Source organism: Camelina sativa, chromosome 2 (genome assembly GCF_030686135.1).
Source record: "Camelina sativa cultivar CO46 ecotype springtype chromosome 2, ASM3068613v1".
Lineage (NCBI taxonomy): Eukaryota > Viridiplantae > Streptophyta > Magnoliopsida > Brassicales > Brassicaceae > Camelina > Camelina sativa.
In genome coordinates this window covers 29,829,553-29,856,655 of record NC_141881.1, presented here as the reverse complement: position 1 = coordinate 29,856,655, position 27,103 = coordinate 29,829,553, and the positions used below count along the sequence as shown (strand labels likewise).

The following is a 27,103-nucleotide window of genomic DNA, read 5'->3' as shown; positions in this document are numbered from 1 at the left end:
AACTTCACATGATGAGATGTATATCCTTTTATTATTATGGGGTCATACATATTTTTTTCATCAAAACCTTATTATATAATACAAGGTTTGACAATTGAACCATGTTATATTTATTACAACATGAAGGATGGTTATGTATCAATCAATAAGTCTTTGTCATGTGATGGCCGGCTTGACTGCTCCAAGTGTAAGTAAACTCGTAGTTATAAAATAATGTAAATTAGTAGTAACGTATGTAATTTATGACTAATCCAAGTAATCAATGGGGTTTGTCTCTTTTAAACCGACCTTGACCATGCGACCAACACAAGAAGAAGATTAAACAAATATTATTAGCATCCATCTCTGTAAACAAACAGCTGAAATATATTTTGAACGTTATAAATTGTAATTTATTGGCATAAATCTAACGAGTAAAGTAAGAAACAAGGGAAGACTAGTTTATATTAGTATACAATTAGATAATTATTAAAATACAATTACAGAGAAAGATTGATTAATGACCGTTAGATTAAACAGAAGCTGGTCATCGGAACTAGCAAACCCTCTTCACGTGCCTCACTTCCATACCCATCTCCTCCGTTCACTCCTCCATCATCGATACTTACACCAAATACATACATACACACCGTTACATACACCATGAGTGTAAGTATACGCGCAGGTGTGGGAGCACTCTCAGATCCCTATGAAACTAAAACGCTTTATAAGAAGAAGATGAACCATTTTCTAAAACTCCAAGTGTGAGTGACACATTTCTCAACGAGATCGTGCTCCTACACAACACACAGTCACAGACACAACTTTGGAGAAGGTAGAGATGGACAAGTATGAGGTAGTGAAGGATTTGGGAGCTGGGAATTTTGGTGTGGCTCGTCTTCTTAGACACAAAGAGACCAAACAACTTGTTGCCATGAAATACATCGAGAGAGGTCGCAAGGTTTGATCTTTATTTTCTTCTCTCTTGTGTTTCTCAGAAAAGTTTTGTTTTTTCTTCTTCCTTTATTATAATCATCAAAGGGTTTGCTTTTTTAGACTTGAAGTTACTTTGATCAGGTGAAAGTCTTGAAATTTTGGGATGATTGAGGATTATGATTTGAGATTTTGATTGTAATATGTTTGAGTTGCAGATAGATGAGAATGTGGCCAGAGAGATTATCAATCACAGATCACTTAGGCATCCAAATATCATCAGATTTAAGGAGGTTTGTTGATTTTTGTGTGTATAGTCTCTTAGTACTTGTTACTGTGATTAAGGAACATTAAATACAGAGTAATTTTTGTAGGTGGTTCTGACTCCAACTCATCTTGCTATTGTGATGGAGTATGCTTCTGGTGGAGAGCTCTTTGAAAGAATCTGTAATGCTGGTAGATTCAGTGAAGCTGAGGTGTGATATTATCATCTTCTTTCTCCGAAATTTTCTCTGACTTGGTTTGACTGATTCTTGATTTATGAATCTTCTCCATCTTGCTATTTTTCTCAGGCTAGATACTTCTTTCAGCAGCTGATTTGTGGCGTGGATTACTGTCATTCCTTGGTATTTATACATCCCAAGTCTCAATGAATGTGAAAGGAGAGATCTTTGCTTCGTTTTGTATTAATCTTTTTATTTGTTTCTGTAGCAAATATGTCATAGAGATCTGAAGCTTGAGAATACACTGCTTGATGGTAGTCCTGCGCCACTTTTGAAAATCTGTGATTTTGGTTACTCCAAGGTCATTCATTCATTCATCAGTCTCTATTTCTTCTTTTGTTTCAGTATTGCTTCCCATCATTTTGATCTCATAAGTTATATTCTTCCTGTGCAGTCATCTCTGCTTCACTCTAGACCTAAATCAACTGTTGGTACTCCAGCTTACATCGCACCTGAAGTTCTTTCCCGAAGAGAATATGACGGAAAGGTAATGTTACTTATATCTTCTTCAATGGTTTGATCCTCATTTGTCATTTGTCACTTGTTAATAGTGTTTCGTGTTTGTGTTATGTAGCATGCGGATGTTTGGTCTTGTGGTGTGACTCTTTATGTGATGTTGGTTGGAGGTTATCCGTTTGAAGACCCTGATGATCCAAGAAACTTCAGGAAAACAATCCAAGTATTAACCAACTCTTCAAATTCCTCATAGCGTCTTTGTCACCTCAGTTCTTCTACTTAAGTGTTTTATGATGCTGTGAAAATGTTCTGCAGCGTATAATGGCTGTTCAGTACAAGATCCCGGATTACGTTCACATATCGCAGGAGTGCAAACACCTTCTCTCTCGCATATTTGTCACTAATTCAGCTAAGGTACAATCTCTCATTTTTTCTGAGTTTAAGCTGTCTTTCCTATGTTTCGATCTTTTGATGAGATGTCTTAAAATTTTGTCAGAGAATCACACTTAAAGAGATCAAGAAGCATCCATGGTATTTAAAGAACTTGCCAAAGGAGCTTACAGAGTCTGCTCAAGCGGCGTACTACAAGAGAGAAACCCCGAGCTTTTCCCTCCAAAGCGTAGAGGACATAATGAAGATCGTTGGAGAAGCAAGGAATCCAGCTCCGTCGTCTAATGCTGTCAATGGATTTGATGAAGATGAAGAAGATGTGGAGGAAGAGGTTGAGGAAGAAGAGGAAGAGGAGGAAGAAGAAGAGGAAGAGGAAGAAGATGAATACGAGAAGCATGTCAAAGAGGCACATTCTTGCCAAGAGCCTCCCAAAGCTTAATAAAATGTCTCACTCTGTTGTTTTAATATTCAATCTCCTTTATCTTTACCTTAATGTGAATTCAAAGTTTCAAAATTTATCTACGCAATTGACTAAATCAGTTACCGTACAACATAAAGGCAACATTTGAACAGTAACAATACATGAGCAGGAACAGTAACACAAGTTTGAAGTGGAAGGAAGTACCTTTACTCGTATACATAACCAGATCTCATCGTTCGTGCTATATTCTAAATTCACAACACTAGAGAGGGAGAGAAGGAGAGAGCAGTACACACAACACAAACTTTTTCCATCTGTAAATTACCTAAAGAAACGAGCGTGAAAGAATACATATATATGATGATGAGAGCTTTGTTTGTTTCAGTCACTGAAGTCTATGCTTCCACTGCGTGAGCTGCTGCCATCGCGGCTATGCAAAGAAAGGCCTCTCATATGACCTGGTAAACCGGAGGCACCGTCAACTTTCTTCTCCTTGAAGAATTTTTCCCTCTCAACGTGTTTTGCAGGTGGTGGTGGAATCACAACAGGTGGGGATTGCGAATGGCTATCACCGGATTGCGAACGACTATCACCACCACGTGATGCCTCCTCTGATGGTAATGGACGAATAAGTGGACGGTTAAGTCTTTCGTTATGGATTGCTGATCCAGGTAAGCCTTGCGGAGGTGATGGCTCTTCTTCATCCTCAGGCATTGCTCTAGCTTTCCCTTTTCGCAATCTGAAAGCATATATTCACATGGATCCTTAGTCTTAGCATCATGTATAATCATTTTTTGTTCCAAGAACTTATGAAGCAATCAACTATGTAATTTCCGATTCGTGATTAAGTAATTTGAGGGGACAGACCTTCTGAATAACTGCTCAGGCTCTTCTTCCTCATCTTCTTCCTCAAGCTTAAGATGGGCTTGGTTAGAAATGGAGCTGCTTAATTCGGTATTTTTTGCTTCAGAAGCCTTTAGCTCGGGTTTCTGGTGACCATTTAAGATAGGACGGACAGGTTCGAGATTGGAATTATATCCATTGGATGTGGTAGACCTGCTAGGAACTGTGCTTCTACCAGACAGTAATTCTTCATGTCTATTGAGAATTCTCTGAAGTTGCTCATTCAATTCAATTGCTTTAGAAACTGCTTTTTCATCCCTGCATAAACAAAACTGGTTGACATACTTGAAAAGACAAATTCTATTAACATACCCTCTAAACCAAGAGAGAAAAGAGATTTTGCCTTGATGTCATGACGAGGTGCATTACGCGCTCTTTCTGAAACGAACATTGCTCGACAAGATCAAGAGTAAACTCATCTTTCGCCCCCTGGATTAATAAAAGTGGATCAAACTGGAGTCATTCTAGGTTGAGTAATTAGAAAGGGAGCTTAAGAATGTCTGTTTATTGGAGGTAACTATACAAAGTCAAGAGGTATATTATCTACCTCAGGATTTTGAGAATCGACTGCGTCAAGCACTTCCTTCAAAACTTCTAATGCAGTACTAGCCTTTTGTAAAATGCTATACGAAAAGAGATAAAGACAGCATTAAGTCTCTTAACATTAACCAAAACTTTTGATAACTGACATGTGGGGAAGAAGATACCTCGAAGGAGAGACAGTTTGAGATTCTCGCTGCTGAGTAGTAGCAGGCACCTCATTTCTAGCAGATGCAAGTTGTTCATTGAGCGTATTTCTTGGAACAGCTTGAGCAGTGACCACGACTGGTGTAGCATTAGGTCTCTGAGTAAATTTAACTCCTGCGTGCTGAAGGTAACAGAAGATAACAAAAAGAAAAGCTCTCAGTCTTATCTAACTTCGATTCTACAACAACAGAATCACAGAATTCGAATGTTCATGTTTCAAACTCACCACTAAATCACAGTATGCTGTATAATACTGAGGGAATTTTCCTGAAGCGCCACCAAGGGATGTTTGAGTTGCATCAAGAAGAAGAAAAATCCTCTCTCTTACAGGCAAATCCGACTAAACAACATGCAAACTAAAATAAGCAGCTTAACTCTCAAATTGGTAGACAAGTAACATCCAGAAACAGAGATGGACATACTTTTTTCTTTACTATCTTCACAAGTGTAGGGAGTACACCTGTATCTATAACCTGCTTATGAATATTCTCTCCAATATTATTCATCAACATCTCCAGTAACTGCAAGAACAAAGAAAACAACAGGTTATGTTACAAAAGCGTTCAGAAGTATGACATTTTCATAAAGCATATTAAGATAGATCTAGACCAGGGAACCTACCTGGACAGCATATAATTGAGTATTTGGGTTCTTGCTTCCCAAGCGTTTTTTAATAGCCTTGATAACATCTTTTGCTTGCCTGTTTACAATAGAAGAATTCGTTATCAGAAGAAATAAAGTAAAAGTGTGTCGAAGACAATGCAAAAGTAAAGCATTTATTTATCTCAATCATTGAGGATGATTAAACATCATACCAACAACAATTTAAAATCAGTAAAAATATCATTTTTTTAAGCTATATATTATGCACTAGTGTCCTGATTATATTAGAAAATTGGAAAATTCCTGGGTCATCATACCTTTCATCTCGAGCAGCTAGTTCACAGATCTCAATGTTTTTGGCCCAGTCCACATCAGCAAGCTTCTCACTTGTTGCAGAACTTACAAGCTCCGCAGCCATTTTTTTTTGTTATCTGCATGAGACAGAGATAATTAGCACCTAAAGATTCTCAGCATGACCAACCAAGACACATTTTGCTGATTTCAAGATCAGATACTTAGTTCATGCTAAGGAAAAGAACAGCAAAGAGAAAAGATGTGATATAAACTATGCTAAACAAGAACATGAAGAGCAGCCAAATAAGTCTGGTCGAACAGAACATAAAGGTTCAACAGATCATATAAGAGGCATTTTCTCTCGGTTATTGAAGCTTTTATGCATTGATTGGGAGCTAGATCGGTAACGGAACCTACATTTGACTGTTAAATGGGTTTTGCTTCCAAGTATAGTTTGAATGCACAATAGCTGCTAAGCTGCAATCAATGAGATCATGTCAGAAAGAGCAAAAGAAATCAAATATTACTATCTGGCTTATATCTCAGCCACACAGAATCATCAACTGAATTCTCAGAGAAAATACTAGACTCAGGACACATATATTCCAAATTAAGCAATTTAAAGCCTAAACTCCTTCTCCCTCTCTCTCTTTTCTTCCATCTACTTCAATCAAAAAACCCCATAGAGCCATGAGCATCCCCAAGATAGTTAAAAAAAGACAACACAAAACACACTTGGCAACTAGAGAGCTAAGACAAAAGCTTTCAACTTGAGCATGAAATGTTTCAGAGAACAGTCAATCTCAAAACCAAGAACAAATGTCTAAGAGGACAATAATTAATTAAACCACAAGACAGAGAAAACAAATAAGAAGCTGGACCTCCTTACCGATAAAAAGAAAAAGTTATAATTTTTCCCTATTTTTAGTCTCTCTATATCGAAGAGATCATTAAAAACGATAAAGGTTCATCCTTTTGATCACAACAACACATACCCAAATCTAGGAAAGAGACACACCAACCCGATCACGAAGAAGACGGAATACATTTTTGTATATATATATTAAAAAAACAGACAATTTGATCCAAATATATAGATAAAAATCTAGCAGTCGAAAACAATCAGAGCCCAAAAATAGATCTTAGAAACGGAACAAGTGGATAACAAATTAACAATAAGACTCACCTGAGAAGACGACGGAGAGGATAACGAAGGAGATATAAAAAAAAAGTTAAGCAAGAGTTTGATAAACCCTAATCAGCTTTTGAACATTTCAAAGAGACGTAAAGAAGACGAAGAAGACGAAGACAGAGCCAGATCGGTGTGACACGGCAAAAGAAAAAGAAAAAAATGAAAGACGAAGCCTTTGTGTTGCGCCTCTTCTTCTTTCACCGATTTTAATCAGATTGATTAATTACCTAAACTAATCGTAAAAAACAGTGATTCTTATTTGTACTGTTTACTTTTTAATTAGAGATTAGTATAATAATCTTACAGTTAATTAATTTTTATTTATTAAAAGAAAAAAAAAAAGGTAAAAAAAAGGAAAAATCAAAGGCTGAAGCAGGACAGAGCACCGCCATGAGGGATCTGTCTTGGTAAAGTGTTGTTTGGCGCGGGGAAAAGAGATTATATTAAAGTCACGCGCTTCTCTGCTTTTACCAGAACACTGACAGCCTGGTCGACTGCCACGTGTTATTCTCCCTTTTTATTACCACATCCCATATAAACAAACAAATCTCTCGGAGTAGAACTTTTTACTTTTCATGAATGGCCCGTGATTTCCATTGGTATCCAATAGATGTCCCGTAAAATTTAATATCTGTTAATTTCTACCCCAAAAAAAAAGAAGGATGCAGTAATTTTTGTAACTCTTCATTTTCTGAAATCTTTTACTTTGATATTTTATTATTTTGGCAAAATTATATTTTCTCAACAACATGTTTTTAAACATAATTCACTACCGGTAAATTTCATATACATATCAAATTCATTTAAAAATTATTATCTACCTATAATTTTTTTGGAGTCAAAACCTCATGTAGTTAGCCAACTTTAAAAACTCTTAACTACCAAGATTGAATTGATAATTAGAAAAAAATAAATTTGATATTTATATAATATAAAATACCAATGTCCAATTATTAGTAATATCTTCATAAATGAATTTTAATTTACAATTGATTAATGTCTATTATATTTGATACAATTTATATATAGGTGTTATGATCACTCAAACGTAAAAATCATCTTAGTATTGAATGAATCAATGTACATTTTTTTCAATCTTCACCAATTTTAATATATACTTCTAATGTGTTGTGTATTGCTCGTCTTTAATATCTATGATCATGTATGTAAAATAACATATTTTCCAATAAAACATTCACATAGATATGTATTATGTACTTGAGATTGAAACCAATAATGAGTTTAACAATTCTTTTCCACTCCAAAGAACATCCTTTTAGTCGGAACCTAATATGATATGAGGTTCATCCGCAATCTTTCCATTTTTTCCAAATGTTTGATTTAAGATTGCGATAAACATGTTTTCAAGACTGAAAATAATATAAAATATAAAACCTAGTAGTGTATGTTATATCAATCAAATTAATCATATTGATTATGTTATTCTTTGTTTAATTGTGAATTGGTCATGTATAACTGAATTGTTTGTGGTTTGCTTGTTTGTTGCCAATAATCACACTACAAATCAAGCATCATGTGTCATTGTACTGATTTTGGTCATATTAGGAATAACTAATGGATTTATAAACTTATGTTATTACAAAAACTAAGGAAAAATAGATTTGATAATACATAAGATCAAATAGGGTCCAAAATTATTTGTAATTTGTTCATAAAAACAACACTTTGCTCTTATTTAAATTACCTCATTTTTTCCCATTCATAATAAATTGTAATGTGTGAAATAATCCAAAAGATATTAAATCAGTTTTGCGTATTGTATAATGGTATTAGACAAAATCTACAAAGTTCAGGTGAATCTAAGAAACCGATTTATGTTTTATATGCATATGCATTTTCGTTATTTTTATTTGAAAACAATATGTATTTTCATTATAAATTAATACATTAATAAATAACTGAGATACATACAATCTGATTTTATCATTTATTTCCGGTGACAATATTGATTCTGTCAAAATCGTATCCCTCTTTCTATCAAATTATAATTAAGTTGACTTTTTAAGTGAAAAACTAACAAATTTTGTCAGGAAAAACCTATACTGTAAAGATTTCTATATTATTATTATTTTTTATCAACAAGTAAAGATTTCCATATATTTCGGCAAAATACTGGAGAATAAAAAAGTGGAGAAATTGATATTGAGTAACGAATACTACTACAGTATTGATTACTGAAGTTGTGAATGATTACAAGAGTTGCAGTTGAGTCGAGTGAATTATTAGGTGGGTTATAATTATAAACATGTTAAATCGGTTAGGTCTAATAAATCATCTAGAACAACCATTAACCATAATTTTATGGTTCAAAGCGTTAATGGGAAAAAACGGTCTGTCGTTTCCACATTCCATGACACAACGATACCTCGTCGTTTTGGGATTCCTTTCTTCCAACAATACAAAGCCAAAGAACGACCTGCCGTTTTCATATTTTTAAAGAATAGTAGTATACGTCGTCGTTTTCGGGGGTTCTTCACTGAAACTCAGTGACTGAACCCTTTCACTTGCCTCCAGTTTTTTTTCCGGTCACCGGCGACGGCTAAACTCCGTAATTACAAGTTAAAGTCATGCCTTTGAACTTCCCTCTCCGAATACGATTCTTCACTCCGGGTACTCATCTCTCATATTATCCCTCTAGCTCCGTCCCTTTGCTCTTCCGTATATTCTCATCTAGATTGAATTACTTTGAATTCGGGTCTCGCATCAACTTCTCAACTCGTCCGAACAGAGACCAACCCGAATACGAACGGCGAAGTCGAGATGGAGGCTCGTCAAAGAGCTTGATCGAAGACGAAGAAGAACTCAGCAATTGGGTTAGCGGTTTTAGAACATCGCGTGGACTTGTCGCGAGTGACGATGACGATACGGGTTCAAAATTGGAGGATCGTAGCAGAGGGAGAAACCAAGAGAGGAGAGGAATACGCAACCAAGTTGATTCCTTTAGGGATAATAAGCGGTATGGTGGAAGTGGGTTCAGTGGTCGGATTCAGGGGAAGACTAGTGAAGTTCGTAAGAGGAATGAGACAAGTTTTAGGAGAGATAGAGGTAGAGAAGATTACAAGAGTTTAGGGAAGCGGGATGATCTTCATCTTGAAGACGAAAGTAGTGATGAGGATGTGAAGAGTTTAGCAATGGGAGGTATTGGGGATTTGCTTAGTGAAGAAGATGAGGAAGAGGACGAAGATTATGAATTTCTTAAGAAGAAAGCTGTTTCTGCTTTTGGGTTTGATAAGGAGAATGCTGATAATTCTTATTTGACTAAGACAAGGTAACGTTGTTGTAAATCTAGCTTCTTTTGTGTGCTGTTGAAGTATTTAGAAGACAGAGTTAGGTTGCTGCAGAAGTTTTCATTAGTTTTACTCTGATCACTTGGTACCGTTTTATTGAGAGTTGATGTATATGGTTAAATGTTTTTTTAACAGGTTCGATCAGTATCCATTGTCTCCCTTATCGCTAAAAGCAATGAAGGATGCTGGATACGAGACAATGACTGTTGTGCAGGAAGCTACTCTTCCTGTAATTCTCAAAGGTATGTGTTCTCTTATATGTTTTTAAGGGTGCTTATTGAATCAATGATGCAGGAAATTGTGATTCTACCATGGTGCTTTATATGATCACGACCTGTTTCACCCTAGGCCTAAGCAATCCAGTAGTAGAAAGAAAAGCTTACAAACTTTGTGAACCTCAATTATACAAGGATTTGATAACTTTAAAACGTTTCTTTAATTCTTTGGGTTCTTTGGCATTTCTACTATTTTCAGGCAAAGATGTCCTAGCTAAGGCCAAAACAGGAACTGGGAAAACTGTAGCGTTTTTGGTGAGACCTACCATACACTAAGTTGGCCAATTTGGTAATGGATCGAACTTGTATTTGGGATCTGTGCTTATTCTGCTGATGTTTATTTTTAAGCTTCCATCAATTGAAGTAGTTGTCAAATCTCCTCCTACAAGCCCGGGTAATAAGCGACCCCCAATTCTTGCGCTTGTGATATGTCCAACTAGAGAACTTGCCAATCAAGCTGCTACAGAAGCAAACACCTTGTTAAAGTATCATCCAACTATTGGTGTTCAAGTTGTGATTGGAGGCACAAGACTTGGTTTAGAGCAAAAGCGCATGCAAACAAATCCTTGCCAGGTGAATATTGTTTCCTTTGGTTAATTTAGTTAAGGCTCATCTTTTGAGCAAATCCTTAAAGTTCGTCTTCTATCATAACTGTGATTTGAAACTTTCAGATTTTAGTGGCTACACCTGGAAGGCTCAAAGACCATATCGAGAACACGCCAGGATTTGCGACAAGGTTAAAGGGTGTGAAGGTCCTTGTGCTTGATGAAGCTGACCACCTTTTAGACATGGGTTTTCGCAAGGACATTGAGAGGATAATTTCAGCTGTTCCTAAGGAGAGACAAACTTTTCTATTTTCTGCCACAGTACCTGAAGAGGTCTGTCTCATTTTCTTGCATAATTAGTTTGGTTTTGGTTTTTGTTGCGATAGTACCTTGTTGTCATGGGTCTTGATTTGTGTTGTTTCTTTTTCTGGTGTAAAGGTTCGCCAAATATGCCTTGTTGCTCTGAGGCGGGATCACGAGTTTGTTAACTGTGTTCACGAAGGCACTGGTGAGACACATCAACAGGTCAGACAAACGCACATGATTGCATCTCTGGACAGACATTTCTCTCTTTTGTACACGCTTCTACGCGGACACATAATGGACAACGTGGACTATAAGGTATAAAAATCTTCCCAGCGCTTGTCGCAGACCCTTGTGACTATTGTTTTCTCTTTCTGACTAACTCATGTTCCTGAAGGTCATTGTCTTCTGTACGACTGCTATGGTTACAAAATTAGTGGCTGATCTACTTGGTGAGCTAAACTTAAATGTGAGAGAAATCCATTCTAGAAAACCACAGAGTTACAGGACAAGGGTTTCTAATGAGTTCCGAAAATCCAAGGGTTTGATTCTGGTAACTTCTGATGTATCTGCTAGAGGAGTCGATTACCCTGATGTGACCCTTGTTTTACAGGTAAAGTCTATCATACAATATTATAAAACTCTTACCTAAACTTCAACTAGACACTGTGTTTCTTGGAGTTTTACAGAAATTGTATACATTTGTTTACTTCTACAGGTGGGATTGCCAAAAGACAGAGAACAGTATATACACAGACTCGGTCGAACCGGGCGAAAAGGAAAGGAAGGAGAAGGCATATTGTTGTTGGCACCATGGGAGGAATACTTTCTATCATCTCTTAAAGACTTACCAATCACTAAGTCTTCTCTGCCAGCAATAGACCCCGAAACTGTGAAAAAGGTTAGCCTTTTTCATCACCAAATCACACTGATATTGGCAAAAAGCCTTTTTGCTTCAATAAGACCACATTAAGAATCTAATTGTTTACCAATACCAATCTCTTAGCTTCATTAGCTGATATGTATGAGAAACTTTGCAATTGGAACACAAACAGGTGCAAAAGGCTCTTTGCCATGTGGAGATGAGGAACAAGGAGGCAGCGTATCAGGCTTGGTTGGGTTACTATAACTCACAAAAGATGTTTGGAAGAGAGAAAGACAGGCTTGTGGAGTTGGCAAACGAGTTTAGTCGTAGTATGGGACTTGACAATCCTCCAGCTATACCAAAACTTATCCTTGGTAAGATGGGTCTCAAAAATGTTCCTGGTCTCAGAGCCAAGTAGAAGAATTATACTTATTGTATCTTTTGTATGTTGTTTTGACTTTGTATGAAATTCTTTTTTTATTTAAGTTCATCATATTTATTTTGTAAATAAAAGCTGGCGGCCAACTAAGGGCATGTTTATCGGGGGGTTGTAAGGGGGGTTTATAGATTTTTGGTGGGTTAAAATTAAATCAAAAGAAAATAAAATTAAGAAGAGACTCTCTTATATTACAACCAGAAATCGTTCATAAGAGACTGCAACGTGTCAAATTTTCGTTGGCCAACAGAATAATAGAAAGGGAAAAAAAAATTTTTTGCCGACAAACGAGATTAATTTTCTCTCTTTCTCTCTTTCTCTCCCAATAAACTTCTCTCTTTCTCTCCCGTTCAAAGTCTCGATCTAAAGAAAGATCTGCAGATCAAAGTCTATCTTTCTCCCGATCAAAGTCTCGATTTGTAATGTTTGTGTTTAGTTTATGGTGGGTTGGTTGTAGTATTATCCGATTGATAAGTGATGGTTTAAAGGATTAGGGTTCTTGAGAACCATGTGATCCGTTGCTCTCTTCCGCCATATCATCCCTCCACTCGCTAAAGCTTCCCCTGACTCTATCTTGATCATTGTCTCTAATCCTGTTGATGTTTTGACTTACGTTGCTTGGAAGCTCTCTGGTTTCCCGGTGAATCGGGTGCTTGGATCTGGTACTAACCTCGATTCTTCTCGGTTTAGATTCTTAATCGCAGATCATCTCGACGTTAATGCTCAGGACGTACAGGTCAGTTTTGTGTTGGAGCTTCAATTTTATATTTTCTTTTAGTTTCAATTGGGATTAGATGATTGATAAAAGGTTTGTGCTTTTTGGTAAATACTGATTAAGGAGTAATTTTGTATGATAAAAACCTATGCTTTAGTGGTTTTATACTGCAATTAAGGAGTGATCACTGATCAGGTGATAATAGCTCATAATGTATTGTTGAGACTTGAGACGATCAGTTGGTTTTGTGTAGGCATTTATTGTAGGAGAGCATCCACCAAAGCGTAGTTGGTAGCGCCTATGAAGTCATTGGACTCAAGGGTTACACTTCTTGGGCCATTGGTTATTTTGTTGCTAATCTAGCTCGCACTATTCTCCGTGACCAGCGCAAGATACATCCTGTCACGGTTCTTGCTCGTGGATTTTATGGTGTCGATGGGGGTGATGTCTTCCTCAGCCTCCCGGCTTTGCTTGGACGCAATGGTGTGGTCGCTGTGACCAATGTGCATATGACTGATGATGAGTCTGAGAAGCTGCAAAAGTCGGCTAAGACTATATTGGAGATGCAGAGCCAGTTGGAACTTTGAATAAACCACATCGCTCTGCTTCAGTTTTATAACTGTTGTTTTGTTATGATCATCAGTCCCATGGATGATAGTGTTATTGTTGCTCTTTTCATGTTATGTAAATGCTTCTTTTTCATGGAGATTGGAGAATAATCCCAACTTGAGTTCTATTATGAGTAATGACGGAAACATAAGAATGCACTGATGGTTTAAGAGATGATTAGTTACAACTTACAACACAGACTTGAGTGTGAGTTAGATCAATCGACACGGTTGATAATATGAGGCTTTAATGACTGCGTGATGTAGTCATATTTCATTCATTAAAATAGCACAAAAACCCGTTTTCTTATGAGGAAAATCCATTCCTTTGAAGCTTTAGCGAGTGGAGTGAAAAAAATAAATGCTTGCAACATGATTTGGTTGAGAATATTTGGGCAAAATTTGGAGCAAATCAGTATTAAAATTAATCATTCTCTCCATTTATAAATTGCATTTCTGTTGTAATATGTATTAATGTTTTTATTATATTGTGTATGTTTGAAAATTAATTAAAATGCATTATTTTCTAATTTTATAAAATCTTAAATGTTTACACATTTATATCACTTCTATTCTAAATTTTAAAAAACAATATTTTCAAAAATAAGAGACCCAAAATAACAACCTACCAATAAATAAGAAAATTTTATCTAAGAGATCATGGGTTCTTATATTTAAAAAAACACACAATTAATTCATATAAAATTTAACAACCCCCTACTAACATACTACCGATAAACTTGCTCTAAGACGTTAAATTAGCCCAATTCTTTTGTTAACCGACTAAAATCGGAAAAATCGAAGTGTATCTCTACTTGCTAGGGTTTACCCAATATCTCTACTTTTTAACAAATATTTTTTCTTTGTTGAATCGGCAAATCATGAGTTCATCATCTCCCATATCGTTGACCAGTTCCTTGGCTAAGCTGCGCCTCCTATTCGCCATCGTAGAAAACGGCAACGAAAATGATGATGGAGATTTGACGTGGAGAAGGATCAAATGTCCCATACGACATGATGTTAAGAGTGATGGGGTATGCATCAATGGGGTTTTGTATTACTTGGGTGATACGTCAGATTGTTGTAATGATGCTCATGTTGTGACGTCTGATTATATGATAGTATGCTTTGATGTTAGGTCTGAAAAGTTCAACTTTATTGAGGTAGAAAGGTTTTGTCGATTGATTAACTATAAGGGCAAATTAGCTGTGATCTATTGGGAGGATGATGAAGACATTGATCAAGATATTGATGAGTATTTGGAGGAAAATCTCGACGTTGATGCCACTAATGAGTTGCGTGTGTGGGTTTTAGAGGATGTTGAGAAACAGGAATAGTCGAAGTATGAATACACTTGGACCGATGATAGGTTCTTCCGTCGTCAGGTTTCCATCGCTGGTGCGACTGCTTCAGGTGAAATAGTGTTTTCGACGTGCAAGTATACATCTAAACAACAACCGTTTTATGTTTTCTACTTCAATCCCGAAACGAAGACTCTCCAACGTGTTGAAATCCAAGGTTTTGGTGAAGCGTTCAAGAAACCTTGTAGTGTTTGCACCTTTGTAAACCACGTAGAGGATCTTGATCTTAACGATTTAGAAGTACTCAAGTCAGTCCATCCTTCACTGGAGAAGGCAGAATATGTAGAAGATTCAGAATCAGACTGAGAAGTGAGAAGGGACGTCACTTTCTGCTCTTAATTATCTATGCTTCTTTTTCGTTTTTTTTTGTCAACCTAATTTATCTATTCGTTTATGCTCTTTTGATATTGTACCCTTTTCATTTTCAATAATAAAAGTAAGTTTTATTTCAAATCCGTGTGTTCTTCATTGAAATCGATGCTTGGAGATTCAATATCTTTGATTCGTTTCCTATTGGTGTGGATTCGTTTATCTCCTTGCTAATGTTATATATGAATCGAAGATCATGTACAACTTTTTTTCTAGGTTTTTGTATTAACAAGTATCTGACAGTCTTTTCTGAATGAATTTGAATTCGGTTTCTTTAGTAGTAGGCCATGCAAACATAATTTACAGGCTAATGTAGTCCGAGCATGATGGCAGATCATAAAATAGCTCCTACGCAATGACTAATTAGAACATGGCAACGCTATCAGAATATGTGAAAGAACTTTGTAAGTTGTAACAATATTCTGGTACGAAGTTTAAGTCGCACTCAAACTTCTAAAAATTCATATATGTTCCTTTTGATTAATTATCGGATTCTTTGGTTAAAAAAGGTGTTTAGTATCCTAATTTCGTAGATAAGATATACACGTGGATGTTAACCCCAGAACTGGAGTGACAAATCAAAGCACATACGCAACATCAGCGCGTGACTAACAAACACCTTCAGAAACTCAGTTCGTCAATACCGGCTTAGCGCGTGGAGTAAATCAATCGAAAGTGCTAACACACACTCTCTCTCTCTGTCTCTCTCTCTCTCTAGGTGTCAAGTGTCTCTCTTTCGTTGTCCAAAAACACCGACCAAATCCTCCGTCGTGTTTGCATGGCGTTTGCTCCGATTCTCCGCCGGGCCTCCGCGGCCAAGAACCTCATATCGTTAGCTAGACTCGCCGTGGGCTCTTCATTCTCCTCCAGGTCTCTGTCAACCGGAGCCTCCGGAGATGATTCTCAATCCATGGGTGGGTATCACGTGAGCTCCGGCGGATTCATGCGTGGAGCCGTGTATCGCGAACCCAATCAGCCTCTAACCATCGAAGAGTTTCATATCCCTCGGCCTAAGGTCAATGAAGTTCTCATCAAAACCAAAGGTAATGAATCAATCTGAATTTGGTCTGAATCAGTCTGGAGAATTCGAATTATGAAAGTTGAATTCTTTTCTAATTTTGTGGGAAGCTTGTGGGGTTTGTCACTCTGATCTTCATGTGATGAAAGGAGAGATACCATTCTCTAGTCCTTGTGTTATTGGTCATGAGATCACTGGTGAAGTTGTTGAACATGGTCCACTTACTGATCACAAGATCATTAAAAGGTTCTTTCTTTTTTCCTCTTCAACAGTAACGGAATCATATGTTTTTGTTTAAATATAATTCTGAATGTCTCAACTTTATGTTCAGATTTCCAGTTGGGTCTCGTGTAGTTGGAGCTTTCATTATGCCTTGTGGAACCTGTTCTTATTGTGCTAAGGTGACTAGGAAATTGTAGTTGCTTTCATTAGATTCTTTAACCTGACAACTGTAACTTTGTAGCTGATACGTTTACTTGGATACAGGGCCATGATGATTTATGTGAAGACTTCTTTGCCTTCAACAGGGCGAAAGGAACTCTTTACGATGGCGAAACTCGTCTCTTTTTAAGACATGATGGTAAATTTGAAGGCTTTTTAAAACAATAAAGGGGCCATGTATTGTTAGGAGAACCGTGATTGTTTTACCTACATTTTCCTGCAGATTCACCAGTGTATATGTACAGTATGGGAGGGATGGCTGAGTACTGTGTCACACCAGCTCACGGGTTAGCTCCTCTACCAGATTCTTTACCCTACACTGAATCTGCGATTCTAGGGTGTGCTGTTTTTACAGCATATGGTGCTATGGCTCATGCTGCTGAGATCCGTCCTGGAGATTCTATTGCTGTTATTGGAATTGGTGGTGTTGGTTCCAGGTATGTTATATCTCTGGCATTGTCTCAACCTTCGGTTTTAATTGCTTCTTGTATGACCATAACCATCTTTGAGTTGTTGCTTCAGTTGTTTGCAGATAGCGAGGGCTTTTGGAGCCTCGGATATAATTGCTGTGGATGTTCAGGATGATAAATTGGAGAAGGCCAAGACACTTGGTGCTACTCATATTGTCAATGGTGCTAAAGAAGATGCTGTTGAAAGGATTAGAGTATGTTAGGGTTTGATTAAGGCCTCTTTCTTGTAAAGATAAACCTTTGATTGATAGTAATATGAAAAAATGTTTATTCTCTCGTAGGAAATAACCGGTGGGATGGGTGTTGATGTTGCTGTTGAAGCCCTGGGAAGGCCCCAAACTTTCATGCAGTGCACACTAAGTGTGAAAGATGGTGGAAAAGCTGTGATGATTGGACTCTCAAAAGCTGGTTCTGTTGGAGAAATTGACATAAACAGACTTGTTCGTAGGAAGGTTTGATTTCTTACTTTCTTGGCCTATTTACTGGTGCTGACCATGATGTTGAATCTCTTTCTTTTTTGTTTTTTTTTTCCAATATTTGTGAAGATAAAAGTGATAGGGTCATATGGAGGAAGAGCAAGACAGGATCTTCCTAAAGTAGTGAAATTGGCAGAGTCAGGGATTTTCAATCTAGCAAACGCAGTTTCAAGTAAATACAAGTTTGAAGATGCAGGAAAAGCATTTCAAGATCTCAACGAAGGCAAAATCGTGAGCCGAGGTGTTGTTGAGATACTATAACAATAAATAGCTATCTGGTTCTTGTTTGGTAATGACTTGATCTGTTTTTTTAGTAGCTAGCGGCTACAATCTTACAGACAAGTTTTTCTTACTTGTGTTTGCTTTCATTGTGCATTGCAAATTAGCAATGTCTTCCAAGTTGTCCTTTTTGAACATTGTTCTTGTCTCTTGATAATCAATAAAGAAGCATGTCTGTGTAACCCGTTTTGATATTTTTTTTTCAACTAGATTCTTCCTGCTCTAAGCTTAAATAATGAGATCAATATGACAACGTTATACAGTACATGATTTAGCCTTAACATGAAGATTGAAGCCTCTATATAAAATCAAATAGAATTTTTTTTTTTGAATACCAAAATAGTCGAAGACTTGAGTACTATACTGGTAAAAATACAGTTACTAGACAGTTAAAAGAAAAAGAAAAAAAAAACTGTAGTAACTGGACATTCAAATTCATAGTTTTACTGTATTTATTTATTTTCAACAGTTATTATTATTATTAATTTTTTTTTTTAAAAATCAGTAATTGTGTTTCTAAACTGCTTTTAAAAATTAATTTCTTCCCTCTTTCACAATTTTCTGATTTCTGAAATATCTAAAAACTAAAGATATATCAAATTATTTCCAATTCTTAATTGCTTTTAAATCCATATTTGAATAAACTTCTTTTTTATTTTATTTCTGTAATATCTAAAAACTAAAGATATATCAAATTATTTCCAATTCTTAATTGCTTTTAAATCCATATTTGAATAAACTTCTTTTTTATTTTATTTCTGTAATATCTAAAAACTAAAGATATATCAAATTATTTCCAATTCTTAATTGCTTTTAAATCCATATTTGAATAAACTTAAAAGATAAATAATACTAATAGTCATGTTGTGTGTTGTTGGACCAAGTGGCTAAAATAACAAAATCTAGTTTCCATTCTCGGCGTCTCGGCTGCTTCTTCATAACGTCACCGTTTTTGGTAAACTCAATCTTTCTCCCTTCCGTCTCACCGGAATTCTCTCGCTTTTTTTTGTCTCCCGTCTCCTCCGACGTTCTCCAAGCTTCAGCTCCTCCTCCTTCCAACATTTATCTGCTCGCCTTACCCGGTCAGATCCTTTTACGTATCTATCTTTTATTTCCCTGATCGTTGATTTATAAAATAAAAATAGATCGTATAGTTCTCGACCTTATTTTTTTTTTAATTGGAATTTGAATTTGGTTTCGAAATTTTAGGTCTTTTGATTAGGTTTAGGGCAACGTAGCTCTGGGTATTGAATTTTAGGGTTATTGGTCTCTGGAGCTTGATAATTTCAGCTTTGTTGTTAAAGTCTCGTTTTTTTTCGTTTCTGGATCTAGATGAGATTTGATTAGACGTCAATTGCTGAAAAATTTGGAGTCTTTGTGTCTGAATTTGTTCATTAGGATGTGAATTGTATTTATCAGCTAATTCTGAAACGTTCCTTTTAGACTTTTGGTTTTGTGTAGGGTAGGTTCTATGACAAGTCCTAGATCTTATTCTGTGATGTTTCTTGCTTGTAAGTAATTTTGGATCACTTTATTGAGTCTCTATATCTCTTTTTATAGATAGATTAGGTTACATGTACGGTTCCAGAGACTCATCTTCTTTGGCTGATTTTGTTCAAATTTCAGGAAAACTACAAAGTGTAAACCTAGATGGTTTCGTTTTGTTAGATAGACTCTACTCTTTTTCCGATTCACATGGTAAGGACATTGAGGTAGAGAAATAAAAGCAATGGGAGATGGGAGTTCCACTAGGTCCAACAGCTCAAACAGCGGTAGTGAGAAACCAGAATGGCTGCAACAATACAATCTCGTTGGTAAGATTGGTGAAGGAACCTATGGTCTTGTTTTCTTGGCTAGAACCAAGAATCCGCCTAAAAGACCAATTGCCATCAAGAAGTTTAAGCAGTCAAAAGACGGAGATGGAGTTTCCCCAACTGCTATCCGCGAGATCATGTTGCTTAGAGAGATTTCCCATGAGAACGTCGTGAAGCTTGTGAATGTCCACATCAATTTTGCAGACATGTCTCTTTATCTTGCCTTTGATTATGCCGAGTACGATCTCTACGAAATCATCAGGCACCACAGAGACAAAGTAGGCCATTCGATAAACACATACACAGTTAAGTCTTTGCTCTGGCAGCTTCTCAACGGGTTGAACTATCTTCACAGTAATTGGATTATACACAGAGACTTGAAACCCTCGAATATCTTGGTTATGGGAGATGGAGAAGAACACGGAATAGTGAAAATAGCTGACTTCGGGCTTGCAAGGATATATCAAGCTCCGTTGAAAGCGCTATCAGATAACGGAGTTGTGGTCACAATCTGGTACAGAGCACCAGAGCTGCTTCTTGGCTCAAAGCACTATACAAGCGCCGTCGACATGTGGGCTGTTGGATGTATATTCGCGGAGCTACTTACTCTCAAACCGTTGTTCCAAGGAGCAGAAGCGAAGTCGGCTCAAACCCCTTTCCAGTTAGATCAACTCGACAAGATATTTAAGATCTTAGGCCACCCGACGATGGATAAATGGCCTATGCTAGTTAACCTCCCGCACTGGCATAACGATGTTCAACACATTCAAGCTCACAAATACGACAGCGTTGGTCTCCACAACGTAGTTCACCTGAATCAGAAAAGTCCTGCGTATGATCTCTTATCCAAAATGCTTGAATACGACCCGCTAAAGCGGATCACGGCTTCACAAGCACTAGAACACGAGTATTTCCGAATGGATCCTCTCCCTGGACGTAACGCGTTTGTAGCCACCCAACCGATGGAGAAGAATGTGAATTACCCTACTCGTCCAGTCGATGCAAACACGGATTTCGAAGGCACTACAAGCATCAATCCTCCTCAAGCAGTAGCAGCAGGAAACGTAGCAGGGAACATGGCTGGAGCTCATGGAATGGGCAATAGATCGATGCCAAGACCAATGGTTGCACATAACATGCAGAGGATGCAACCTCAAGGCATGATGGCTTATAATTTCCCAGCGCAGGCGGGAATGAACCCGAGTGTTCCGCTGCAGCAGCAGCGTGGGATGGCTCAACCGCACCAGCAGCAACAGCTAAGAAGGAAGGATCCTGGAATGGGTATGTCAGGTTACGCACCTCCTAACAAAACCAGACGCCTCTAATGATTTTTATAAGGTGAAGTCGATATCATCAAACTCGGGTGGGTTTAGATTCTGTGTGTTTGCGGCAGAAGAAAGCGTTGCGATTTGCTTTATAGAGTAGAGTTAGATTGTAATGCAGCATGTGGTGTGTTGCTATATTCATATGGATGGATTGGATTCTGTAGTTTCTGTAAAAACATATCCTCTCAAGTGTTTGTTAATTAGAGCATCATTTCTCTTAACATCATTTCTCAAATAATAGTAAATTGGAGATTTGCTCTGGCAAGAATATATAATATCACCAGTGTGACCAGACAACGTTTCTCTGATAATACAAATACCTACGGAGTGAGATAGTTATTACAAATACAGTTTTGGTGATATTTTTAACGTTTTATGAAACTTGGTTTTCTTGCCACGCCAGTGTCCTATCACCAGTGTGACCAGACAACGTTTCTCTGATAATGTCTACTTACCCACCTACATACATTAGAATCTAATACAGTGTTAGTAATACTATAAGATTGTAGATCGTCAATCATAGAGCTAAAACCACTTCGCCCGACATAGTTGGTCTTTCTTTTTATTTGTGTCAACGAGACAATTGTTTTTTATCTTTCAGCTTAATCCACATGCGTGGCGTATTTAATCTATTCAAGCTTATTTACATAACGCTTATCTACCAGCTATGCAGTAATAAATTATAACGAATGTAATATTTTTAAAATCAAGGTTTTGTCTTTGTTTACCTACCATCATCAATTGACCATATAAATATTAATGTATATATAGAGATATAGATTAATGAGAAAATGTGGACCAAAAGAATAAACTAATGAGAAATGTTTTGTTTTTAAATTTTAGAAGGAAGAAAAAGAGAGTTAACATGCTTCTTTCGGCATAAATACAAACAGGTTTTCTCGATCCGATAGCCATAGAAACTGTTATTATGCTTATGCATCGTGGGAGCTAGTCACAAACAGCTTTTTTACTTATGGTAATTAAAGACATAAATTAGGTTTAAGAAGATTAATGTGTCATGTGTTGATCTTGGTAAGTCAACGCGGTATATATTTTACGTAAACAACTTGCTCGCAATCAGTTTTTTTTTATTTATTTAACTATCTAATTAATTAGTTAAATATATGTCCAGTGTGATGTTTTAAAAATTTGTACTAGATAGACGACGTATCAACGACTTTTCATGCCATAGAATAATCATTATTAGGCTGGACTGTAACGTACTAAACGTGAGTTACGTTTGCTATACTAATTGCGTCTATCTCTATAATTTCGTGGATAAATTAGTATATATAATTCTAAAAGATCCAGCCTAATAATGGTTCCATTCATAATCGAGGTAGAAAATTTTTTCATATCTATGTTAATTTCATAATTTGAGCTCGTTCATATCTAAAAATCGTTTAAATGACCTCGATAGTTATACAAAAAGTTTAATAACCTCTCGAACAGTAACGGGGTCGTTGTGCCACACCATCACGAACTTACCCTATTTAAATCCCCTCTTAGCCTTCTCCTCTTTCTCACACCATAACGGCAACAAAGTTGGATATTAGAGTGGAGCAATGGTAGACGAGAGAGACCACGATACATCTTCTTCATCTCTCCCATCTTTGAGCAACCATTTGGCAGACACAACTCTCGGAGGAAGCGCGGACGTTCCCGTCATTGACCTAAGCGTTTCTGATGAAGGGTTCATTGTGCGTGAGGTGGTGAAAGCGAGTGAAGAGTGGGGAGTCTTTCAGGTGGTTAACCATGGGATTCCGACGGAGCTGATGCAGCAGCTACAAGTGGCTGGGAAACAGTTCTTCGACCTCCCGGAGAAAGAAAAGGAAGCTGTGGCGAAAGAGGGAGGCTTCGAAGGATACAAAAGGAACTATCTAGGAGGTATAGACAATTGGGACGAACATCTGTTTCACAGACTCTCCCCACCTTCAGTCATCAACTATAAATATTGGCCTACGAATCCTCCCCAATACAGGTACGTACACGTTTTACGTTATTAATTGAAAACCAAATGGATTAACTCTCATGTTTTACGTTAAAAAAAAATATTGTCAAATTTAAATGTTGAATTGTCGTCTCAGGGAGGTGACGGAGGAGTACACAAAGCATGTGAAGAGGCTGACGGAAAAGATTTTTGGTTGGCTATCAGAGGGACTAGGGTTACCGCGTGTGGCGTTGAGTCAAAGCATAGGTGGCGATACGGCAGAGTATGCGCTTAGGATCAATTTCTATCCGCCAAGTCAACATTCGGAATTAACCATAGGAGCTGCGGCGCATAGTGATATGGGTGCAATCGCACTCCTTGTCCCCAATGAGGTTCCTGGACTTCAAGCCTTCAAGGACGAACAATGGTTTGACCTTAACTATATCGACTCTGCCGTTGTTGTTATCCTCGGCGATCAACTCATGGTATAGTTGACTTTAAAAAAAAAAAAAGATTTGCAACAATGTTTTTGTGGTTTGATTTATAGATTCAAATTAATTTCAGAGAATAACCAACGGGAGGTTTAAGAACGTGTTTCACAGAGCGAAGTCGGATAGGGAAAGAGTGAGGATTTCTTGGCCTATTTTTGTTGCGCCTAGGGATGATATGTCCGTCGGACCTTTGCCGGAGCTTACCGGAGACGATAATCCTCCTAAATTCGAGACTCTATTATATAAAGACTATATTGACAAGAAGATAAAAGGTTGGGCGCTCGAAGGTCTCCACAGTCTACTGAAACCCCCCCAAAACTAATTAAGAAACAAATTGAGTATCATCCAACAAGATCATAATAAATGATCATGAAATGTTTCAAGTGATCCTATCAAATTAAAGTGTTCAAGAGTTTTTTCTTCCCGTTTCGTTTTCGAGTTACGTTTTTATTTACGGACAAGTGTTTAATTTGACCAGAAGATAATGTATGGTTTGAAGGTTTCTTCTTTGAGGTTTTCTTCTATATATATATATATATATATATATGCTGCATTAAACTATTTAGGGAAAAGAAAAAAAAAAGATGTGGAAAATTTAAGTGTTTATTAATTTTTATGATTTTAACTAAAGTAGTATGTTTGGGTTTGGTTTGATTATAAATTTTATATATTACAAAGTGTAACTCTGCATAGTAAAAAGTCATACAAGAAGACAAAAACTAGGTTTGACTAATTAAGAAGAATATGTGTCAAATTTTGTTACATCAAGGCAGAGGTGTGACAGGTGTCTATCCAAAACCATAGATGCATAAGGTCTATAGCAAGCAAGGATGATTGTCTATGAGGTTTGAATGCTAGATGATAGCTAACAAGTTGATGTAGTTAAAACCCTTCAAATTTGGTCCAAGTCTGCTTAATAACGTACAGAACCATATAGTTTCGTATATAGTCGCCACGGTTTATGATTGGCCGCCTAGGACCAAAGTTTGATAGAAAGATTTGCGAAATTTTAAATTTGTGTTTTTGTAATAAGTGGTTTCTATTCGATTTTCGTTTACATGATTTGATCTGATGCATAGTCTCCTTGCTTGTTTTGATGTTATGGTAGCTGATTCTGACCTCGTTCATTACTCTGAAATTTTCATGGATGAGTCATTACTGATTTTAGTGAATTTTCAGTTGAATCATAATGAATTTGATTGAAAGACTTGCAAAGTTTCAAGTTTTGAGTTTCTGTAATATGTGGTTTTGGTTTGGATTCGTTTACATGATATGCTCTTTCAATTTGAGCTAGCTTTACCTTGCTGATTTTGCATCCTTTAAATCAACATATATTCCTTATGATAATCCATCAGACTTCTCCTTCTGGTTTGTAGGACTTCTGGAGAAACCATGGAGCTCATATTGGTGTAGCGCTTATGGCCACTCCTGGTTTGGTAGTTGGGGACACAAGTTCTGTCGTGGAAGTTATGGTGTGACCAAGAATGATTAGGAGAAGTCAAGCTATCCTAGGAATATGTAAGTTGGTTTGGTTATTGATACTCATTAAGTTTCTAGAGTGTTGAGTAATGTCATTTTGGTTCTCAAACCAAACCAAGAAAATGCAAGTGAAGTTAAGAATGGAAGATTAGTTTAGTTTAACTAATGGAGTTGTCGGAATAATATCTTTAGTAGTCCTTGAAGTTGCTTGTAAGACTAAGCGAGTTGGTTGTTATGTAGTAGTTAGTAGAGTTGTTGCTACAATCTCTAGCGTTAGTGTGTACTGCATCAAAATTATGAAGCAATGTATGAGTTTTTCTTTTACTCTCTAGTTGTACTAAATCTCTATCAAGCAAACACAAAACAGAGATATACGATAAGCAAGTTTCCTCAAGATGATTAATACTATGAAAAACAACATAGAGGTACTCCAAAGATATGATTTTGGTGGATTTAGTTTTATTTCTCTAATTTTGCATAAATTGTAAACGACATTTGTAACATTATAGATTATATTAAAAACACATTTTCTATATAAATTAATTTTTTACTTTTTTAGACATCCATATTTTATGATCACAAATGGAGGGAAAACAATTAATAAAAAAAAAGTGGAAGTTTTAGATTAAATTAATAGTCAAGACACTCGTTATAATATAACTAATGAGTACGGTGTGTTGGAATACAATCTAAGTCCCACATCGAAAATTTTAAAAGACTTTCATTAATATATAAAGGGTTAAGGTCAATACACCAATTGTCAATTGGATTTTAGTTGGAAGTTCAAGATAATCTCAAATTTAATATGGTATCAGAGCCCAATATTCAAGTTCAGGTGAATTTAGAAAAGTTGATACAAACATGTGTCTTGTTAACCCAAGAGAGCCAAAAAGAGATTGACCTTCAAACCAATTGGCTTTATTGAGTTTGATTATATGAGATCTGAGATCTTTTCTTACGCATATGTGGTTGGAATTAGCTAGAATTATAAGTTCTTGCTGTCGGAGTCGATTTCTTTTCAAATTGCGTAGGTGAGTCTGACCTCACGTATTTGAGAAACTTTAAGGGACTCCATCATCACTATAGATTTTGATTCTCATAGAGTGATTTTGATTCTACGAGAAACTTTAAGGGATTCCATCATCACCAATTGAAGGTCTATCCCTTTTTGGTTTGATAACTCCATCTCGAGTAAGCGTGTTAAGATCCTACATGTAGTTCTTGGTTTGAAGGAGAGATTGTTGGGATACAATTCAAATCCCACATCGAAAGTTAAAAAAAACTATCATTTATATATAAAAAATTAGGGTCAATCTACTAATTGTCAATTGGTTTTTAGTTGAAAATCCAAAATAAGTACAAAATTAACACTGAATCATCAATCATATACCTAAAACCACCTTGCCGACATAGTAAACTCTACATGCGTAGCATATTTAATGTATTCAAGCTTATTTACATAACGCTTATCTACCTCAGTATAAATTATAAGGAATGTAATATTTTTAAAATGAAGTTTTTGTCTTTGTTTACCTACCATCATTAATTTACAATATAAAATTGTATATATAATATAGACTAATGAGAAAACGTGGACCAAAAAAATTAACTAATGAGAAATGTTGACCAAAAATATAAACTAATGAGAAATGTTTTATTATTAAATTTCAGAAGACAGGAAAAGAGTCACATGCTTCTTTCGGCATAAATACAAATAAAAGAAGGACGTTAGTCTGCAAAAATCTCCCACGATAAATAAGTTACACAACTTGGAACTGTTATTCTGCATCGTCGAAGTCATAAAACAGTTTTTATAGATCCAGTAGCCATAGAAACTGTTATTATGCATCGTGGGAGTTAGTCACAAACAGCATTTTTACTTATGGTAAAGACATAACTAGGTTTAAGAAGATTAATATGTGTCATGTGTTGATCTTTGTAAGTCAACGCCGTATATTTTTCGTAAACATTTGCTAATTGCAATCGTTTTTTTTTTAATTCTTATTAGTTAAATATATAAATGTTTAGTGTGGTATTTAAAATTAGTAATAGATAGACGACGAATCCACGAATTTTTTAATGCCATAGAATAATGATTATTAGGCTGGATTAATTGTAACGTGAGTTACGTTTGTTGCTACTCACTATTATATATTGTCTCTCTAATTTCGTTG

General features: G+C 36.4%; 5 protein-coding genes, 1 non-coding gene and 2 pseudogenes across 12 annotated transcripts; 7 read left to right on the top strand and 1 right to left on the bottom strand.

Annotated features, from left to right (window-relative positions):
* The first annotated feature begins 508 nt into the window (after positions 1 to 508).
* On the top strand, positions 509 to 2,797 carry LOC104741656 (serine/threonine-protein kinase SRK2H). Of its 2 annotated transcripts, XM_010462556.3 has the most exons (9): positions 509 to 940; positions 1,131 to 1,205; positions 1,287 to 1,388; positions 1,485 to 1,538; positions 1,624 to 1,716; positions 1,810 to 1,902; positions 1,990 to 2,094; positions 2,187 to 2,285; positions 2,368 to 2,797. In XM_010462556.3, exons 1-9 carry the CDS (start codon positions 821 to 823, stop codon positions 2,698 to 2,700), a joined length of 1,074 nt encoding a protein of 357 aa, XP_010460858.2. In that variant the 5' UTR covers positions 509 to 820; the 3' UTR covers positions 2,701 to 2,797. The 2 variants fall into 2 exon arrangements, with proteins under 2 accessions (XP_010460858.2, XP_087348431.1); XM_087492305.1 differs by having other exon boundaries at positions 556 to 940; positions 1,624 to 1,902.
* A 69-nt stretch (positions 2,798 to 2,866) lies between these two features.
* LOC104741641 (TOM1-like protein 5) lies at positions 2,867 to 6,861 on the bottom strand. 2 transcript variants are annotated; one of them, XM_010462535.3, is made up of 11 exons: positions 6,416 to 6,861; positions 5,647 to 5,706; positions 5,253 to 5,366; positions 4,954 to 5,032; positions 4,755 to 4,853; positions 4,559 to 4,672; positions 4,293 to 4,453; positions 4,133 to 4,208; positions 3,929 to 4,014; positions 3,550 to 3,843; positions 2,867 to 3,421 (listed from the first exon to the last, which is right to left on the bottom strand). In XM_010462535.3, exons 3-11 carry the CDS (start codon positions 5,351 to 5,353, stop codon positions 3,064 to 3,066), a joined length of 1,368 nt encoding a protein of 455 aa, XP_010460837.1. In that variant the 5' UTR covers positions 5,354 to 5,366; positions 5,647 to 5,706; positions 6,416 to 6,861; the 3' UTR covers positions 2,867 to 3,063. The 2 variants fall into 2 exon arrangements, with proteins under 2 accessions (XP_010460837.1, XP_010460846.1); XM_010462544.3 differs by lacking the exon at positions 5,647 to 5,706 and having other exon boundaries at positions 6,416 to 6,827.
* A 1,973-nt stretch (positions 6,862 to 8,834) lies between these two features.
* On the top strand, positions 8,835 to 12,230 carry LOC104741609 (DEAD-box ATP-dependent RNA helicase 31). Of its 2 annotated transcripts, XM_087492255.1 has the most exons (10): positions 8,907 to 9,052; positions 9,171 to 9,710; positions 9,865 to 9,971; positions 10,204 to 10,259; positions 10,353 to 10,577; positions 10,676 to 10,882; positions 10,988 to 11,170; positions 11,250 to 11,465; positions 11,571 to 11,753; positions 11,908 to 12,230. In XM_087492255.1, exons 2-10 carry the CDS (start codon positions 9,574 to 9,576, stop codon positions 12,133 to 12,135), a joined length of 1,542 nt encoding a protein of 513 aa, XP_087348381.1. In that variant the 5' UTR covers positions 8,907 to 9,052; positions 9,171 to 9,573; the 3' UTR covers positions 12,136 to 12,230. The 2 variants fall into 2 exon arrangements, with proteins under 2 accessions (XP_019093943.1, XP_087348381.1); XM_019238398.2 differs by having other exon boundaries at positions 8,835 to 9,710.
* An 82-nt stretch (positions 12,231 to 12,312) lies between these two features.
* LOC104741618 (uncharacterized) lies at positions 12,313 to 13,649 on the top strand. The gene is made up of 2 exons (XR_015584923.1): positions 12,313 to 12,889; positions 13,122 to 13,649. It is a non-coding gene; the product is annotated as an uncharacterized LOC104741618 (transcript).
* Positions 13,650 to 14,357: 708 nt separating this feature from the next.
* On the top strand, positions 14,358 to 15,290 carry LOC104757287 (F-box protein At2g15640 pseudogene; annotated as a pseudogene).
* Positions 15,291 to 15,794: 504 nt separating this feature from the next.
* Positions 15,795 to 18,072, top strand: LOC104741623 (uncharacterized). The gene is made up of 8 exons (XM_010462516.3): positions 15,795 to 16,249; positions 16,335 to 16,470; positions 16,556 to 16,625; positions 16,711 to 16,804; positions 16,889 to 17,102; positions 17,188 to 17,329; positions 17,417 to 17,587; positions 17,681 to 18,072. The coding sequence occupies exons 1-8, from the start codon at positions 15,985 to 15,987 to the stop codon at positions 17,870 to 17,872; spliced, it is 1,284 nt and encodes a 427-aa protein (XP_010460818.2). The 5' UTR covers positions 15,795 to 15,984; the 3' UTR covers positions 17,873 to 18,072.
* A 641-nt stretch (positions 18,073 to 18,713) lies between these two features.
* On the top strand, positions 18,714 to 21,250 carry LOC104741632 (cyclin-dependent kinase E-1 pseudogene; annotated as a pseudogene). 3 transcript variants are annotated; one of them, XR_015584717.1, is made up of 3 exons: positions 18,766 to 18,972; positions 19,334 to 19,401; positions 19,517 to 21,250. The product of XR_015584717.1 is annotated as a cyclin-dependent kinase E-1 pseudogene, transcript variant X2 (transcript). The 3 variants fall into 3 exon arrangements; XR_015584716.1 differs by lacking the exon at positions 19,334 to 19,401 and having other exon boundaries at positions 18,714 to 18,972; XR_015584720.1 differs by lacking the exon at positions 19,334 to 19,401 and having other exon boundaries at positions 18,795 to 18,845.
* A 1,033-nt stretch (positions 21,251 to 22,283) lies between these two features.
* LOC104741603 (putative flavonol synthase 5) lies at positions 22,284 to 23,957 on the top strand. Its single transcript, XM_010462490.2, has 3 exons — positions 22,284 to 23,010; positions 23,117 to 23,444; positions 23,524 to 23,957. Exons 1-3 carry the CDS (start codon positions 22,595 to 22,597, stop codon positions 23,770 to 23,772), a joined length of 993 nt encoding a protein of 330 aa, XP_010460792.1. The 5' UTR covers positions 22,284 to 22,594; the 3' UTR covers positions 23,773 to 23,957.
* The last annotated feature ends 3,146 nt before the right edge of the window (positions 23,958 to 27,103 follow it).